Raw genomic sequence first — 20,085 nt, 5'->3', positions numbered from 1 at the left:
TACCGCTGGCCCACTCAGCCAGATCCATAGCTACTCTCATAGAACTCACTCACTGTACAGTGTTAGCTGGAGTTTGGTGTTGATTCTGATCATGCTCAAAACATGTCTGTTTTTCAGGTCACTAATTGTAATTCCATGTTTTGCTATATGAGTATTTGATTTTTAAAGAGTCTCTACTATATTTTGAGTGAATATTAGAATAATTTTTGTTAAAATGTTTATATTTCCCTAGGCAAAATTGAAGAGGTAGTTCTGGAAGCTAGAACTATTGAGAGGAATACAAAACCTTATAAGAAAGATGAGAACTCAATCAATGGAATGCCGAACATGACAGTGGAACTTAGAGAACACATCCAGGTATTTGGGATTCTTGGGTTTTACTGTACTTAATATCTTAAGGACATTTAAGATACTTAGTGAATGGATTTTCTGTATTCTTTTCAAGCTTCATGAAAGTAAAATTGTCAGACAAGCTGGAGTTGCCACAAAGGGTCCCAATGAATATATCCAAGAAATAGAATTTGAAAACCTATCTCCAGGAAGTGTTATTATATTCAGGTATGTTAATTAGAGTTTAGACTGTTGACTTTGCTTATATTGAAAATAGTTTTAAGAGATGGTTGAGTGGCTAAGAGCCCTTCCTGGTCTTGTAGTGGACCTGAATTCAGTTCCCAGGACCCATGTCAGGTGACTTCCCTGTAACCACTGCCAGGGTCTCATGTGCTTGCCTGCTCTCTCTGGGCACCTGCACACATACAATTTATCCTACCCACTTAAAATAAACTGGAGAACAACAATATGAACTCACCAGTACCCCAGAGCTCGTGTCTCTAGCTGCATATGTAGCAGAAGATGGCCTAGTCGGCCATCACTGGGAAGAGAGGCCCCTTGGTCTTGCAAACTATATATGCCCCAGTACAGGGGAATGCCAGGGCCAAGAAGTAGGAGTAGGTAGGTTGGGAAACAGGGCAGGGGGAGGGTATAGGGGACATTCAGGATAGCATTTGAAATGTAAATGAAGAAAATATCTAATAAAAAATAAAAATAAATAAACTAGAGAAAATAGTTGGTTTATCCTGTTAAATTTGGATAGCCTGAAATTTACCTATCTTGTGTCAACCTTACTCAGAGTTAGTCTCGATCCACATGCTCAAGTTGCTGTGGGGATTCTTCGGAATCACCTGACCCAGTTCAGCTCTCACTTTAAGTCCGGAAGCCTTGCTGTTGACAACGCAGATCCTATATTAAAAGTCCCCTTCGCTTCGTAAGTATTCCTTATTTTATAGATGTTCCACTTTAACAAAATGATTGATGAGCTACCAGTGGCCTGACCTGGGCAGTTTTAAGAGTGCTTTCTTTCCTTGCTATGCAAAGTATGGACCACAGGCCACTGCTGTCCTCGTCGTCCTGTTAGCATTCACTCCATCACCTTACCACTTGCATGTGGGCTCACAAGTGCACCTGTGAAGTGTGGGCTTCACAAGTGCAGCCTATTATTGTATTATATGCAGCTATGTCACAATAAATTTAGTAATTACCCACTTTGTTCCCTGTTAGGAATCTCAGTACCTTGATTTTTGCTAAGTTTTTAAGTATCCCTTTGCTGTGTGGTGCCACAAAGTTCTAAAGAATGTCCATTTTAGACGTAAATTTAGTTCAACACTGTCAGCATGATCTTAGCCAAGTTATTTAAATTTTCTTTTAGGTTTCTCATCTGGACAGTGGGGCCAATAATCATACTTCTTAAATTTTGTACAGATTAAACAGGATAACATGTCATTCCTACCTCACTTCCCCACCCATAACAGACATGACCACCTTCTGTCCCAACCAGTGGCAAAGATGGGGCCATAGGTCGCTGACATGCAGGCCTGGTGAGGGAGTGATCCTACTCTTGCCAACCTCAGGACGTAACTCCTGGGGTTTGGACACACTTCGACCTCACTGTTGCTCCAGGACTGCTCCCCACGGCTTCCCTCCCCCCCCCCCCCCCCAGCATCACAGTAACACATGCAAAACATGTGATTCATGTCTGTCACCTGATAGCTACTTAGTATTGCAGTCACTGACACTAAGCTAAATTTCTCAAAGTGAAATTTGGGGGCTAGAGTAAATCACATACTTGAAGGGTTTTTTTGTTGTTGGTTTTTGTTTTGTTTCGAGACAGGGTTTCTCTGTATAGCCCTGGCTGTCCTGGAACTCACTTTGTAAACCAGGCTGGCCTGGAACTCAGAAATCCGCCTGCCTCTGCCTCCCGAGTGCTGGGATTAAAGGCGTGCGCCACCACTGCCCGGCTATACTTGAACTTTTTTAATACGTACTGTAAAGTAACCTCTGGAAAAATGATTTAATGAGCATGTTCAGCTTTTTGTAAGAGTGTTGTCTTTTCCAAGAATGAGTATGTATTATTGTGATATTATTTAAGAGCATAAAGTATGCAGTGCTCAGTAGGCAGAGGCAGGAGAATCCTTCATGTTCCAGGCCAGCCAGAACTTGCATGGTAGTTTATACCTGTAACCACAGCATTTACCAAGGGTAGAAGCAGGAGCATCAGAAGATCACAGCCTAAAGATGGTCTAGCATACTCGGAATGAATAAAATTCACACAGAGCTAGAGACCTGGCTGAGCCCTTAAAAGCACCTGCTGCTCTTGTGGAGGACCAGAGTTCAGTTTTTAGTACCCAAGTTGGGTGGCTAACAACTGCTTATAATTCTAGCTTAAGTGAATCCAATGCCCACTTTGGGCCTCCGTAGGCTTCTGCACACACGCATGTACAAACACAACGTAGATAAAAGTCTTTACCTTTAGCTGTCACTAGATTTTTTTTATTTAGTTTGAGTGACATTAGCTCTTATTTCATTTCCACCATATTTTGCTCCTTAATTGTTCCTTGTGATCTATGATAGTATATGTTTACTTCAGTGATGAGTGTTTAGAACATATATGTACTGATTAGATTTTTGTCAACTTGATACTAGAGTCACCTGCAAAGAGGGAACCTCTGTTGAAGACCCTTAGAACAGGTTGGCCTGGGGACCAAGTTTTCAAGTATATGTACCGCTGGAAGCTGTCTAATTCAAACCGTCACAGACCCTGGTTGGCTCTGGTCAGAGGGTGTTAGCCTAGCAACAGAAAAGGACCTAGGACCAAGCGTTTCTGAGACATTTAATATATTTATAATGCAGATTTTTCTTTTGCTTTTACTTACAGAAAATGAAATAATAGTATATTTATTTTCTAATTCTTAGCATTGCCTCTAAATTGACTTTGGCTGAGCTAAATCAGGTACTTTACCGATGTGAATCAGAAGAACAAGAAGACGGTGGAGGTTGCTATGACATACCAAACTGGTCGTCCCTTAAGTATGCAGGACTTCAAGGTAGGTCTATGAGGATAAAGGTTTGTTTTTTATTTTCTTTAATAATAATCTTTATAGATTAAAGAGTATAGGTCTAGATATGACACCTGAATTCAGATTATAACATGGCTTTTTGTTGGTTACCATTAGTAAGTAGCGTAACCTTTCTGTACCCTGATTTCTGCCTCAATAAAATATGAATGATAGAACTAGGCATGCAGTAATGCATGTTTTACATTTTTTAGATTATTTTATTTATGAGTGTGTTTTACTTGCATGTATGTATGTATGTATGTATGCGTGTACTTGCCTGTTAACCACAAAGGCCAGAAAAAGGTGTTAGATCCCCTGGAAGTAGATTTTGCCATGTATGTACTGGATACTGAACCTAATCTTTTGCAAGAACATCAAGTGGCCTTAACCACTGAGCTGTCTCTAGTGCACACCTGTAGTTCCAGCACTTGGGAGGCAAGAGGTAGGCAGATCTCTATGAGCTCAATGCCTGCTTGGTCTACATAATGAGACCTAGGCCAGCCAGAGCTAAACAGTGAATCCCTGTCTTAAATGAAACAAAACAAAAAAGTATTAATGACAGCCAGGCGTGGCAGAACAAGATTGTAATTCCAACTACTCAGAAGGCTGAAAGAAAACAGGTGAAAATTTGAGGCCACCTGGATTATAAGGGGGACCTTGTCTCAAGAGAAGAAAAAAACTGTAAGTTATGTTACTTAACTAATTTAAATTATTCATGTAAAATAGCAAAAAAAACAATGTGACAACTAGTCACATTCAGTCAGTAAGTGCTCCCTAGAACTGCCAGCTCTTTGTAAAGACATTTATCCTTAAGGCCACTTATCCTCTTAAGCATTATCATCAATAAGTATTTCTTATCTTGGTTTAATTGTCTATTTATTTATTTTGGTTTTTTTAAGATAGAGTTTCTCTGTGTAGCCCTGGCTGTCCTGGCACTTGCTCTCTAGACCAGGCTGGACTTGAACTCACAGAGAACCACCTGCTTCTACCTCCAAAGTGCTAGGATTAAAGGTGTGCGTCACCACTACCTGACCCTGTCTTGGTTTGTTATGAATGTCTTTGACATTGAGTTTTAGATATGTTATGCTACTTTTGAAAAGTCAAATGAGACAAAATTCTAAATAAAATATTTAAATGGAAACTTTTTGTTGCATATTTGGCTTATCCTATATAATTAAAATATATAGAGTGCTTATAGAACTACCATATGAGCCGGGCCTGGTGGCGCAGGCCTTTAATCCCAGCACTCGGGAGGCAGAGGCAGGCGGATTTCTGAGTTCGAGGCCAGCCTGGTCTACCAAGTGAGTACCAGGACAGCCAGAGCTATATACAGAGAAACCCTGTCTCGAAAAACCAAAAAAAAAAAAAAAAAAAAAAGAACTACCATATGATACCCTAGTACAGGGGAATGCCAGGGCCAGGAGTGGGTGGGTTGGGGAGCAGGGTGGGGGGAGGGGATAGGGGACTTTGGGGATAGCATTTGAAATGTAAATGACAGAGAAACCCTGCCTCAAAAAACCAAAAAAAGAAAAAAAGAAATGTAAATGAAGAAAATATCTAATTAAAAAATGATCTTATCCAGACATAGTTTTATAAAAATTAATAAAGTGAAAATACATTTAAAAAAAAAAGGACTACCATATGAACCTGATATAGAGATAGAGAAGTAGATCTTAGTTTAGAATCCTCATATTAAAGAAAACCTATTAATACAGTCTGTGTGTGGCTAGTTTATTTCACTTAACATGATGCTTCCTGGTTCCATCGATTTTCCTATAGAGGACATATTACACTCGGAACCGTGGAGCGAAGGTCCATTGTGCGTATGTCCCACACTGCACACCCTGGCTCTAGGGACAGTGCTGTAGGACATGTGGAGGTGCATTATCTCTCTGCCAGCTGACTTTCTTTCCAGTACGAACCTAAAGGCGGTGTATGTCAGAATCTGAAGGTAGCTCTAGTTTTAACAGTTTTCTTTTTGTTTTTGTTTTTGTTTTTTGAAACAGAGTTTCTCTGTTTGTCCTGGAACTCACTCTGTAGACCAGGCTGACCTCGAACTCAGAAATCTGCCTGCCTCTGCTTCCCAAGTGCTGGGATTAAAGGTGTGCACCACCACTGCCCGGCTGGTTGTTTATTTTCTATTTTAAATTAGTTTTATTATTGTATAGTGTGAATGAGGCACATGCATGTCTTTTACCCCTGGTCTGTTTCCCTGGGCCTGTTGTCTGTTTTCTTGATGACAGTCATTCAGACTGGGGTGAGATGGGATTTCAGTGTAATTATAATTTGCGTTACCATCATGACTGAGTCTGAGCTTTCTTTAAAGACTACCTTATGGGGTGGAACAATGGCTCAGTGGTTAAGAGCACTGGCTGTTTTTCCAGAAGACCTGGGTTCAGTTCCCAGCACACATTGGTGGCTCACAACCTCCAGCCCCAGGGCCTCAGGTGCCCTCTTCTCACCTCCACAGGTACTACAAGGGCATGATATATATTTATATTCAAGCAAGTGTACATACACATAATATAAAAATAAAGTCCAAATTTTTTTTGAAGACCACCTTATGTTTTGTATTAACTTTTGTATTATCTTTTATATTCTATCAGGCCTTTCTTACCTTCACTATTGTCTTTTGGAGACAGGATCTCACATGCCCCCCACACTGGCCTCAGAGACACTGCTTTGCTAAGGATAACTTTGAACTCCTGATCCCCCTGTCCCCACTCTTAAATGCTGGGATTATGTGCATGTATGACTACATCCAGCTTTATAAAGCTTTTTTTTTCTTTTTAAGATGTATTTGTTTTATGTGTATGAATACACTGTCACTGTCTTCAGACACACTAGAACAGGGCATCAGATTCCATTCATTACAGATGGTTGTGTGGTTGCTAGGAATTGAAGTCAGGATCGCTGGAAGAACAGCCAGTGCTCTTAACCACTGAGCCACCTCTCCAGCCCCACATAAAGCCTTTCTTAATCATTGCTTATCATAGTCATTCTACCTCAGGCTGACACTTGTATTTGTTTACTATATTTTTTATTTATCTTTGGGAAATATTGCCTTATTCTGGAAATTAATATAGTGTGTGTGTGTGAATGTATCTACTATGGTTAAGAAATAGACTTTAGGGGCTGGAGAGATAGCTCAGAGCCACCAATGTGTGCTGGGAACTGAGCACTGACTGATCTTCCAAAGGACCCAGGTTCCATTCGCAGCACACACATGGCAGTTCACAACTATTTGTAACTCCAAGATCTAACACCCTCACACAGACAGACATACAGGCAAAACACCAGTGCACATAAGATAAAAATAAAATAAATTATTAAAAAAAAAGAAACAGACTTTAACAGGGTGTAGTGGTGGGTGTCTTTAGTGCCAGTAGGTGGATCTCTGTGAGCTCAAGTCACTTAGTGACTGACTGTGTTTAGCTCTAAGTATCCCCTGTATATTTCAAAGGCTACTTGTGCAGCAGGCTTCATTATCATCCACCACTGGTGGTCGTGCTTCCTCTTAAGCCAGTTTTGTAATTCCTTTCATTCCTTCCTAAATGTTAATCTACCACTTGCCAACACAAATACTCAAGCTTATCTGCTTGATGCTTTAGGATGAGAAGTTATACAAGTTGTTTTCTAATGTTATAACATTAAATACAAATAAAGAAAAGCAGTCGCAGAGGTCCTGGCTCCTGGGAAGTTTTGTATCGCTCTTGCAGCAGCAGATCCCTCGCTTCCAGCTTTTATGACCTTGTTAAAGTAGGCACCCTGACAGTTTTCTCACTCAGCCATGCTAAGTGCCGCTGTGAACTGCGTCGTCTTTATGTCTGTCTGTATCTGTGTTCACTCCAAATCATTAGAGACTGGACATAAGCTAAGCAACAAGAACATTTGACTCAGCCAACAGCTCAATAATGTCTCACTTTTTAGGATTAATGTCCGTGTTGGCAGAAATAAGACCAAAGAATGATTTGGGGCATCCATTCTGTGAAAACTTGAGGTCCGGAGACTGGATGATCGACTATGTGAGTGGTCGGCTCATTTCGAGATCAGGAAGTATTGCTGAAGTAAGTGGAATGATGTTCTATTGCAAACAGTTGAGGGGCATGAAGACTTAGGTTTTATCACCATTGTAGACAAGTTACAGCTTCCTTGAGCCGTTTTGCTTTCTTGATCGTGTTTCAGTTCTAAGGAGTGGTTATCTGTTAATGGATTACTGGCCAGCAAAGTCACATATTTAGATTTAACTCTTAAAGTATTTCCAGCCTAGAAACACACCAAATTAACTTTTCACATTATCCCTGTAACAGGTTGGTAAATGGTTGCAGGCAATGTTCTTCTACCTGAAGCAGATCCCACGATACCTCATCCCGTGCTACTTTGATGCTATATTAATCGGTGCATATACCACTCTGCTGGATGTAGCATGGAAACAGATGTCAAGGTATAGATGGGCATAGTTGGGTGGAAGTTACAGAGAGTCAGTTTATACATGATTTTAAAAGACCAAAACCCGAGGAACTATCACAGACACAGAGATGAGAAACTTTTCAGGTGGGCGGTCAGTTTATTAGCGTCCTTTAGTCTAGAACATGCCAAACCAAATGGAGAGTTTGTTAGGGTTGGTTTTGTTTTGAGACAGGGTCACGTGTACTGAAGACCTCAGTTACACCGTATAGGCAAGGATGCTTTCAGTTTCTAAGATGCTGAGGATCAAATCCAAGGCTTCAGGCTCACAGAAAAGCACCCTACACACAAACACACACACTATGTACACGTTTTAAAATTTGATGGAGATGTTTGGGTGTCTAACATGCATAAGGCCTTGGGTCCAGTCCCCAGCTAGAGGGTTGGGAGTAAGGGATGGGGTTTAAATATTTTTTTTTAAGATTTATTTATTTATTATATGTAAGTACACTGTAGCTGTCTTCAGACACTCCAGAAGAGGGTGTCAGATCTTGTTACAGATGGTTGTGAGCCACCATGTGGTTGCTGGGATTTGAACTCTGGACCTTCGGAAGAGGAGTCGGGTGCTCTTACCTACTGAGCCGTCTCACCAGCCCAGGGATGGGGTTTAAAATCTACTTTACAAAGCCTGTAAAATATGATATGGAGGAGCTGGAAAGATGACTCAGAGGTTAAGAACACTGACTGCTCTTCTAGAGGTCCTCACGTCAATTCCTAGCAACCACATGGTGGCTCACAACCATCTGTAATGGAATCTGATGCCCTCTTCTGTTGTGTCTGAAGAGAGCAACAGTGTACTTACATACATAAAATAAATAAACCTTTTAGAAATAAGATATGGAAAAACAAAATTATTTATTATTACTTATCTTATTATTAATTAACTTATTAAATGACATCCATAAAACTATTTTCTTATTTTACACATTTCTGTAGAAAAATCAGTTGGCAAAAAGAATGCATAATAAAAGAGCTCAAAAGATTGTGTTTCCATTTTGTTACAGCTTTGTTCAGAACGGATCCACCTTCGTGAAGCACCTGTCACTGGGGTCTGTCCAGATGTGTGGAGTCGGGAAGTGCCCTTGTCTGCCGCTGCTCTCTCCCTCCCTCCTGGATGTGCCCTGCAGGTTAAATGAGATCACAAAGGAGAAGGAGCAGTGCTGTGCCTCCTTGGCTGCAGGTGAGGATGGTGGGCAGAGGTCAGAGGTCAGGGGTAAGAGCTGTAATGGTCAACAAGGAAACCCTGTGGGAAAACGGTGTTTTGTAAAAAACATATTATCCAAGATTTTTATGCCATTGCTTAGTAAACTGTTCACTTAATAGCCTCTCACTCATAATAATAATTCTTACTATGCAACTGTAACTATGTATTAACTGCTTATTATGGTTGGGTAGTCCTTTCTTCTGCAGGTATCTATTAAATCCCAGTTCTTGACATCTTAAATATCTTTCATTAAATTTAATTTAATACCATTTCCCCTATATTTCCTCCCTGGTTTCTAAAAGTAAACCATTGTAGTTACTAAGAGATTGCAAGTTACGAAATACAAAACATGTTAAATGAATTTTTTATCATATGTCTTCATTGTTGTCAAATACTTTAAGCCATATTTACTGGCACCATCTTTTGCAAGTAGGTCTCAAACATCCAAATAATCAGAATCTGCCCAAAGAAAGGGTTTTCTTTTTAGTAAACTTCTAGTGTGTTTTTAGAAAACATCAAGTGGCTGAGGCTGCTAAAGTTTAGAGCTTCCCATTGCTCCTCAGGCTTTTGATAAAGTGAGCCATAACGTTTACAGCTTTCCAAATTAATTGGAAATATAGAAGATAAGACTAAGTAGTAATAGCATCTACGTGGTTTCCTCTGCTAAGTTTAAGCTTTTAGTTTGCGTTGGCTCAAGTCAGAGGAAGGACCTTGTGTTATCCAACTGTACTACCTTTCCCTTTGGAATGACCATAAAACTCTGTCTTAGGGGCCAAGACACAGAGTAGAACCTAGTCAGTTCAGTTCATCAGCATCACACACAAAAAAACTGTTTAAGAAGAGGAATAAAATGACAGGCCACTTTGATTCTCTAATTGTGTTTTGGGTTTTCGTTTGTCTGATGCTTCTGGTAGCCGTCATTCCCCACGTGCAAGCAGGTCTCAGCAGATAGAACTGGGCAGTGTAGGAAAAACTCTGAATTGGAAACCTAACTTTCTAAAGCCTATTACAGAAACTGATAACTTCAACCTTTTAAATTGTGCACTGCTGCTATTAAACACCACCAGAATATATGCATTTATTTATGTCATTTAGTGATAAAATTTATAGCACTTGATATGTAGTTTATCTAACAGATATATAACATAAATATAAGTAATGGTTCTAATATTCTGATATTTTAAGGGAGTATTTTGCCTGATTCATTCTAGACAAAAGTAAAATGTTAAGCAGATTTGCCAGTAGGATACAGTTTGTTTTAAACTGATAGAAATGCTTCTTCTTGTAGTAGTATTGCAAAAAAAAAAAAAAAAATGTAGCTAATGTTTACAATAATTGACAGTGTAGAAACTATCGGCAAAATGCTTGACCTGTAAGTTGTGTACTCACAGAGGACAAACAAGGAACATAAACAGCTCTGCGTCCCGGTGCTAAGGGCTCCTGACTTTTAAGTTCTGTAGTAGTCGAGACAAGATCTTACTAGGTAGCCCAGGCTCTCCCCAAACTTGACTTCTACCTGCCTGCACCTCCAGTGACTTTGGATTAAGTATGTATTGTGATGCCAAGCTCACCCTTCATTTTAACATCAGTAAACTCCATTACTTTAAGGCATGCTAATTCAAACTCACTCTGGAGTCTGCGCATGTTGCATGTAAGGTGTTGAATTACAGCACTGGGAAGAGCTGCTGACATTGAAATCAGTGCCAAAACCAGCCTTCTGTCCAACTGCAGTGTTTCTGAGGGCATTTTGTACATCCTTTTGGAAACAGTATAGGAAATAAATCTACTTGTGCCTTTAACTCTGTTTTATCTTACTTGGAATATTCAAGTTAGTAACACTGAAGTCTTTGATTCTATCCTTATAAATTGTTTATATGAAAGCATAAGACCTAAAATTATTTCCTACATAATTACATATTATATACACATACATATGTAATGTGTAGCAATTATAACACTATTAACCTATGGTAAAATAATGTGGAATTTGATGATAAATTTTCATTGTAGATAAATTAATAACCATTTCATTTGATATTGTTGAGCTAATCATTTCACATTTATATTAATTATAGCCCTTAGAGTCAGGACAGAATTTTCAATGTATTTAAAGTGGTATCATCTCACTCTGTATATTAAGTATGTGATCTCTAATTTTAAGCTTTTAAGTTTTTAAATGCAAAGACAATTCAGACCATCTCAGAACCCCTCTGGTTCTTAGGGCTGGGATGAACTGAATTGCAGAGCCCTTGCTGAACACAACCTGTAGTGTCCCGTGAGTCACAGATGCCTTTCAGAATCTGATATCCATAAAAGCAGATGTACATTTTGCTACAGAGGATTCTGGAAGGTTTTCAGGCTCCTTCTCATTTGCCCTTTAGTTCAGACCTGAAGTGGGCTTAACACGTGACTGTGGTCTTTGGCAGGCTTGCCTCACTTTTCTTCCGGTCTTTTCCGCTGCTGGGGGAGGGACACTTTCATTGCCCTTCGAGGGATGCTGCTGGTGACTGGACGCTACCTGGAAGCCAGGTGAGAGCCTCTGTGGAGTTGGCACAGTTGGTGACGTTCTGTCTGACCCATCTGCTGTCAGTGCTGGGTCAGTATGTGTGTGTGTGTGTGTGTGTGTGTGTGTGCACCTGCAGGTATGCCACAGTGCACATGTGGAGCTAGAGAATGGCCTGCTGGGGTTTTACTTTCATTCTGTCATGTGGGTGCCAGGAATTCAGTTCAACGTTAGATTGGTAGCAAGTACCACCGAGCTGTCTCACAGCCTCCAGTTTTTTTTTGTTTTGTTTTGTTTTTTTTTTTAGGTTTTATTTTTTATGTGCTTGTTTAGTAGGTTTAGAAACTTTCAAAGGAAAAAGACAACTTGGAAGTTACTAGGTTCCATGCTAGGTCAGGTAATCTTCAGTGTTCATAAGTTTATTTTTAAAAACTTAGACCCATTTTCTGCTTTCATAAAGAGTATTGCTGACTCGTTTTAAAAAGGAATTATATTAAGTTTTCCTCATTTCTTGTTAAGCTTACAACCCCAATTTGATTCTTTCCAGGCTGAAATGATATTTCCTTTAATCATGGTGATAGGAATAAATTTACTGCAATTAAAAATGACATTCAGGCCGGGCGTGGTGGCGCACACCTTTAATCCCAACACTTGGGAGACAGAGGCAGGCAGATTTCTGAGTTCGAGGCNAGCCAGGTCTACAGAGTGAGTTCCAGGACAGCCAGGGCTACACAGAGAAACCCTATCTCGAAAAACCAAAAAAAATGGAAAAAAAAATGACATTCAGCTAGATGTAGGAAGTACAGGCCTTTGATCCTAGCACTTGGAGGCAGAGGCAGGCAGATGTCTGTAAGTTGAGGCTAGCTTTGTCTACATAGTGAGTTCTCAGACATGCAGGGCTTCATAGAGAGATCCTAATTTCAAAAGTCCTAAAAAAACAAAAAGTTCCACAATAGTGCCATCTTTGGTGAGTTCTACAAGTCATTGTTGTCACTCAGCATCACCTGTGACCTTGCTGAACATGCAGGTGCTTGGTTCCCAAATCAAAGCCCCTCAGTCTAGACCTGGGGATGGGAAGGTGTTAGAAGGCCAGAACTGTTCCCACAATGTCTCCAGTCATTAGCAGCAGTCTGAAACTAATTTAAATGCACTGCTCTGTAAGCTAAAACTTTTAGCATAAAAGCATTTTATGAAACTTTATTTTTATGCTATAGAAAAATTACTAGTGTTTCCCTCTTCAGTTGTTAGAAATTTTACTTGTAATAATTTTAGTTTTGTTTTTTTAAAATGTTTATTTTTAATTATGTGTCTTAGTTAGGATTTTGCTGCTATGAACAGATGAAGCAAGTCTTATAAAGGATAACGTTTAATTGGGACTGGCTTACAGGTTCAGAGGTTCAGTCCATTATCATCAAGGTAGGAGCAAGGCAGCATCCCGGCAGGCATGGTGCAGGAGGAGCTGAGAGTTCTACATCTTCATCTGAAGGTGCTGGCAGAATACTGGCTTCCATACTGCTAGGATGAGGGTCTTATAGCCCACACCCACAGTGACACACCTATTTCAGCAGGGCCACACCTTCTAATAGTGCCACACCGTGGGCTGAGCATGTACAGACCACCACAGGGGCACTGATACTCAGCAAGACCAGAAGAGCATTGGACCCCTGGAGCTGGAGTTATAGGCAGCGGTGAGCCACCCAGTGTGGATGTTGGTAAAACCGTTAGGTCTTCTGCAAGAGCAGTTCCTGCTCCTAACCTCACTTTGGTCATTTTAAAATTGACCTGTCTAGGTGGTTGCCTAAAATGAACTGCATCTTCCCCTTCAAACCTAATATAAAGTACTTTCTAATTGAGTGGTGACAATTATGCAGCATACAGTTTGAGGCTGGCTGGGTACGGTGGCACAGTCCTTTCCTCCCAGCATCTGGAGGCAGAGAGAGGCAGATCTCTTATGAGTTCAAGGCCAGCCTAGTCTACATAGAAAGTTCCAGGATAGCCAGGGCTACATAGTGAGATGCTATCTCAAAATAAATGAGTAAGTATGCAAATAAATACATACATACATACATAGTAAATTGAGAGACTTACAAAGTGTCTCAGTGGGTCAAGATGTTTGCCATGCAAACTTGGTGACCTGCCATCAATACCTGGAAGGTAAATGAAGGGAACTGACTTCACAAATTGTCCTCAGACCTGCACACATATAGTGTGGCACACACACACACCAATAATGATGGTGATGATGATAATGATAATTCTTTTAAAAATTGGGGGAAGTAGAGAGATGGTTCAGTACTTAAGAATACTAGATGTTCTTCTGGAGGGACCCAGGTGTGATTCCCAGCAAACACATGCAGGCTCACACCATCGATAACTCAGGTTCCAAGAGATTTGATACTTTGTGATCACAACTAAGACTGCATGTACCAGGTAGCCTGACATACATGTAGCAAAAACACCATACACATAAAATAACATTAAAATAAAAAAGAATTTGGAAGGCTATTTGCTTCTGTATCAGACACCCTAAGCAAATGGTTTAGAAGTCAGATAAAAAAATAATAATAATAAGTCTGGGTGGACACCTTTAACCCCAGAACTCTAGAGGCAGAGGCAGACAGATCTCTGAGTTCAAGGCCAGCCTGGTCTACAAAGCTAGCTCCAAGATAGCCAGGGCTACACAGAGAAACTCTGTCTTGAACAACCAAAAACAAACAAACAGGATTCAGCAAAATGCAGTGGCAGCACCCTTCGCCTGAGGTATGGACAGCTCCTGATGCTGGCTCACATCAGCAGCTGACAGCCGCCATCCTCCCTTCCTGCCTCCTGTGGTCAGACAGAGCCCTCACCCCACTGTGTGAAATGACACAGAGCAAACACCCTGTCAAGGTTTAAAGCGTCGTAGAGTAGTGGCTACAGTAGCAGTGCCCATCCTCAGTCATCACTGTGTGCTGTCACATGGCCATCTGGATCAAGGGTTGTCATACTGTGTGCTATCACCTTTTGTGTGACCTGTAAGCAAAACTAGAATAGAAGCTTCCTGTGGCGCTCTTAGGAGCCAAGTATTAAACTGAGCATAATGACTGGACCACTTCAGTGACCTTTCCAGGGTTTGACCTCACCTGCTAGATATAAGCTTTCTAGAGTGCAGTGCCATCTCAGACTCATTTGTACTGGGATAACCACAGAACATAAACTGTCATCTATCGGTTAATAATGTGAGTCATGGTTGGAGTTTTGCTGTTGTTGTTTTGAGGTTTTGTTTTATTTGTTTTTTTTTCTTTGTTTTAAAACAGAAATTTACCATGTAGCCCTAAATAGCCTACAACTCATGTAGGCCAGCTGGCGTAGGAGTCACAGAGACCTGCCTACTCCTGCCTCCTGTGTGCTTGGATGAATTATAGTTTTTAAGGCCAGCTTCTGTCCATTTGTCTTCTTATATATTTACTTTGTTTCTGATCTCTATTATGTAAAGTAATAAAATGCATATTGGAGGATTGCTGAAGTACCTGAAACATTGAATATCACAAATTTCAAAGATAAAGCTCGGACCTAGAGAGACGGCTCAGTGGCTGATGGCATTCACCTTTCTCTGAGTTCAGTTCCCAGAGCCCACATGGCAGGCAGCTCACAACCATCTTAACTCCAGTTCTAGGAAATCCAACAGACTTCTCACCTCCATGTGGTACTTCACACCATACACATGCGGTACACATAAATATACACAGACAAACACATACACAAATAATAAAAATAAATATGTCTTTTTTAAATATAGAAGTTATGGCAGTCCTTATAAATACCTGACTGAGGACCTGACTCCAGAGATGCAAAACCTGTTACAGAAAGGGCAAGTTCCCCAAATTACTAGAGAGAAAAGCTGAACATCCCCCTGACCCCTGAAAAAGTAACCTTTTTCCCCCTTCGTTTTTATAGGAGTTTTCATCTCAGATGGCCCATTTGCTTCTGTTGTTTCAGGAATATCATTTTAGCGTTTGCTAGTACCCTGCGGCACGGCCTCATCCCTAACCTCCTCGGTGAAGGGACGTATGCCAGGTACAACTGCCGGGACGCCGTGTGGTGGTGGCTGCAGTGCATTCAGGACTATTGCAGGATGGTTCCAAATGGCCTGGACATCCTCAAATGCCCGGTGTCCAGGATGTATCCAACAGATGACTCCGCACCCTTGCCTGCTGGGACACTGGTAAAGAGTGATTCTTAAAATAAGTTTTGATAAAATGTAACTTTATTTTTTAATGTAAAATATTAAGGCTCCAAGTCATAAGAACTCAAATATTTTTTAAAAAAAAGTCAATATCAATATTCCTTTAGTGTCAACACAGTGAGAAGTTACAGAGCTAAGACTTGCTCTTCGCTTAAACCCAGAGCGTGGGAACATAGGAGGTGCTGCTTTTCCCATCCCCACCCCACTCCCTGCTTCTTCCTCCCAGGGAAACTACATATCCCCACATCCCTAGAGTTGAGGGATTTAGGAAAATAAGAATGTAACCCATTCCTAACAGAAGCGATGTCCCTGCTGTCTCCAACAGGATCAGCCTTTGTTTGAAGTCATACAGGAAGCTATGCAAAGACACATGCAAGGCATCCAGTTCCGAGAGAGGAACGCCGGTCCCCAGATTGATCGAAACATGAAGGACGAGGGTATGTAGTGGCAGCGCCATGGTTAGGACTGACCAGTGCTGTCAAATGGGCCCTTGCTGTTGCTTTACAGATACTTGTGTGCAAAACTCGAAGCTTTACCTGAGAAAGGCGAACCGTGTTTCAGATCTCTCCGAGCTTGTGTCGCTAAAGAAAAGATAAAAGGTTGTTATCTTTTGTCAGCCAATTTTCAAGGTAGTATTGACATTATAAGTTTTTATGTCTATGAGGGTTTTTTACCTGCAAGTAGGCCTGTGCACCATGTGCATGCTAGGTGCCTGCAGAGGTCAGGAGAGGGCGTCAGATCCCTGGAACTGAGACTGAGAGTGTTGTGAACCCAGGTCCTCCACAAGAGCAGCAGTGTTAACTGCTGAGCCATCGCTCTAGCCCTCAGTGGTACAACTTCTAATCACAGTGCTTTTACTATTACTTGTTTTAGTCTTACTTTTTTTTTAACCAGGAATGATGGCCTATGCCTGTAATCCAGCACTCAGGAAGTAGAGGCAGGCCTATCCTGAGTTCGAGACTAGCCTGAGCTACACAGTGAAACCTTGTCTCAAGAACATAAAAAGGAAGCCCAGCATTGTGGTCCATGCCTTTAGTCCCAGAACTTGGGAATCAGCTCCCTGAGTATGAGGCCAGCCTGGTCTACAGAGTGAGCTTCTGGTCAGTCAGAGCTACACAGAGACACCTGTCTCAAAAATTAATTAATTAGTTCTGTTTCTGAGAATTGAATGTTAAGTGCTGGGCTTTGTGGTGATGGCTTCACCACTGTCATTCCTAAGTAATTCTTGAAGACATTAAGATGGTTCCACAGTTAAAAATGTGACAAGCGAGAGAGTCGGAACTCAGATCTCCAGAACCTGTGTAAATGCCAGGTAAGCTGGTAGTGATTCCATCCTCTGAAGGCAGAGGCATGGCATCCAGGAACAGGTAAGCCAGCTAGTGAGACCTATACATCATACAGAGAGATAGCTCTGGGCCCGGCTGAGAGGCCCTGACTGTATGAACAAGGTAGAAGAGGGAGCAAGGAAGATTTGACATCAACCTTGGGCCTACACCCCCTTGCATATGTGTGTGCACTAGCACACATGGGAACATACATAAACGTGCATACACACTACACATACACACATCTGAAAGATGTTATTTAACTAAAAGATTACATTATTCCAATTTTCACTAAATGAGAGAACTAAAAGTCAGCTTCCCAGAGCACTAGGGAGCAAAGGGAGGATGTCACCCATGGTTGACCTCTGCCCACAGTGGTTTATTAGTATATTATGTTAAAGTAATTACGCTCTCTAACTCACTTAGGGTTTACCATGTCCTCATCCTGAGGCCAGCCAGTACAGAGTTAGTCACCTTATCGCCCCTCATTTATACTCTGGGGAGGTTTTGATGAATTTAATGTACATTTATTTTAGTCTTATAAATATGATTTATGTGAGTTTTTAGTTATAATTTAGAAAGAATTGCAGATTCATAAAAAGTTATACAGTGATACATAGGGTACAGCACACTTCAACTGTTAGGGTGTTTGATGTAAGTGGAGTAAAAGATCAGAATCCAGCTGTGTAGTAGGGTGCTGCTCCCTGGGCTGTGCCCGTTCACTTCTCACAGCTCCCCATGTCACCTCATCTGGATGGGCCATCAGCTCTGTGAAGCCAGAGCCTTGTATAGTTTATGGGATACCACCATATAAAGGCGTAGAGCTAGTCCAAAGGCACAGGCAGTTTATGTATCCCATGTACCCACTGCAGCCCCACCCTGGTCTCACTACAAATTTCTCCCTCCCTAAATGATGAGACCCTGTGTAGCTGTGGCTGTCCTGGGTCTCACACGTAGACCAGGTTAGTCTCGAACTCACTGTGATGAATTGTCTGCCTCAACATCCTGAATGCTGAGATTAAAAGTCTGGGGCATACACCAGCTTTGAAAATTTTATATAAATTGAGTATTCAGTATGTAATTTGTTTTTTATTTGGCTGATCAAGACAGGATCTGTCTTTTTTTTTTTAAGATTCATTCATTTATTATATGTAAGTACATCGTAGCTGTCTTCAGACACACCAGAAGAGGAAGTCAGATCTCATTAAGGGTGGTTGTGAGCCACCATGTGGTTGCTGGGATTTTAACTCAGGACCTTCTGAAGAGCAGTCAATGCTCTTAACCTCTGAGCCATCTCTCCAGCCCAAGACAGGATCTTTCTATGAAGCTTTATGTGGCTTGGAACTGCTGTATAGACCAAACTAACCTTGAATTCATGGTGATTTATTATTTATAGTAGTATAATAGTATAGTAGTATAGTAGTAATATGCAAATATTAACCCAAAGAACATTTTCTGAGATATTAGGGTTTACTGTTGTTGTTGTTGTTGTTGTTGTTGTTGTTGTATGAAACATTTCAACTTTAAGTAAGCAAAATAATTTTTACCTTAGAAACTGGTAATTTAAATTAGAAATTGAAATTAAATATATTGATTTACTATATTTTCTTTAGACCTTTCTGTTTTACATTGAAAAGAAATAAAATATACCACATAATCCAAAGATTCTCTTTTTTATTTTTTTTTATTTATTTATTATATGTAAGTACACTGTAGCTGTCTTCAGACACTCCAAAGAGGGCATCAGATCTTGTTATGGATGGTTGTGAGCCATCATGTGGTTGCTGGGATTTGAACTCCAGACCTTCGGAAGAGCAGTCGGGTGCTCTTACCCACTGAGCCATCTCACCAGCCCAGATTCTCTTTTTTAATTACTTATTAGGGTTAATGACTAGGCTACTGTTTCCATGTATATTTTTATACTTTATGCATTTATATATGTTTGAGCATGTATAAATCAGATGTGCCATATATTATGAATTATAAAGTCAATGTGTTTTATATATAGTATATGATTATATTAGGTTCTTAAATTCTACATTCTACACAAATATATCAGATATATAAAAGAATCATAGATTGAAGTCTACATTTTTAAGTCTTTATTAAAAAGGTTTTTATTTGCTGCCTTCTGTAACGTGTTTACTAAGTCATTTTGTCTTAGGGACTCAGTCATCTTGTCCCAGAGACAGCCAGTTTGTTCATTTCAAGGACAGAGCCTGTCCTAGTGTACACGAGGTTAAGACATTCCTCTACTGAGTAGACCTGGGATTTTGCTAATGTAAGTAGTGCTTTAGAAAAAACATCATGATATGTAGTTCACGGTACACACAGGTGTCTTTGGAAAGAGAAATGAAATTTATATGTATTTACTATAAAATGGAATGATTTTTAGTTCTGGTTTTTTTTTTTAAGAGTATCACTATGAGGCTTAATCTAGTTTCAAGTTCACTATATAAGCCAGCTTCAAACTCGAGTGTGATCCTCCTGCCTCTGCCTCCTGAGTGCTAGGACCACAGACCTGTACCTCCATGGCTGCTTTGTAAGTGTCTAATTTTGCTTTTTCAGGTTTCAACATAACTGCGGGGATTGATGAAGAAACAGGATTTGTTTATGGAGGAAATCGCTTCAACTGTGGCACGTGGATGGATAAAATGGGAGAGAGTGACCGAGCTAGGAACAGAGGAATCCCAGCCACCCCAAGGTAGAGTTTGTCCTGGTGCTTCTGTAGATGCACTTCTCATCCACTGGATCCCTTTTTAAACATACTCACGGCATCTTTGTTCTGCAAACCATGGTCCTAAAGTAAGGTGTTCCAGACCTGCCATTCCTCCTCCTCCTCCTCCTCCTCCTCCTCCTCCTCCTCCTCCTCTTCTGTTTCCTTCTCCACTCATTCCTTGCCACCATTAGTACAGATACAACAGCCCTCTTGGTGTAAATAACCTGTTCTCACCCATGAGATCTCATGC

General features: G+C 40.7%; 1 protein-coding gene across 2 annotated transcripts in view; it reads left to right on the top strand.

Moving 5' to 3' along the window:
- Agl (amylo-alpha-1, 6-glucosidase, 4-alpha-glucanotransferase) overlaps nt 1-20,085 on the top strand; it is a 57,881-nt gene that overhangs the window by 27,556 nt on the left and 10,240 nt on the right. For both annotated transcript variants that reach the window (XM_021195564.2, XM_029537561.1), the window contains exons 18-28: nt 233-357; nt 446-558; nt 1,130-1,264; nt 3,250-3,380; nt 7,323-7,459; nt 7,703-7,836; nt 8,864-9,039; nt 11,490-11,592; nt 15,545-15,770; nt 16,117-16,228; nt 19,685-19,820. In XM_021195564.2, coding sequence (XP_021051223.1) covers nt 233-357; nt 446-558; nt 1,130-1,264; nt 3,250-3,380; nt 7,323-7,459; nt 7,703-7,836; nt 8,864-9,039; nt 11,490-11,592; nt 15,545-15,770; nt 16,117-16,228; nt 19,685-19,820 — 1,528 coding nt within the window. The remainder of the gene's footprint in view (nt 1-232; nt 358-445; nt 559-1,129; nt 1,265-3,249; nt 3,381-7,322; nt 7,460-7,702; nt 7,837-8,863; nt 9,040-11,489; nt 11,593-15,544; nt 15,771-16,116; nt 16,229-19,684; nt 19,821-20,085) is intronic.

The sequence above is a fragment of the Mus pahari genome, chromosome 4, assembly GCF_900095145.1.
Source record: "Mus pahari chromosome 4, PAHARI_EIJ_v1.1, whole genome shotgun sequence".
Taxonomy (NCBI): Eukaryota; Metazoa; Chordata; class Mammalia; order Rodentia; family Muridae; genus Mus; species Mus pahari.
Note: the sequence above shows the minus strand (reverse complement) of the source record. Positions and strands in the feature narration are given on the sequence as shown.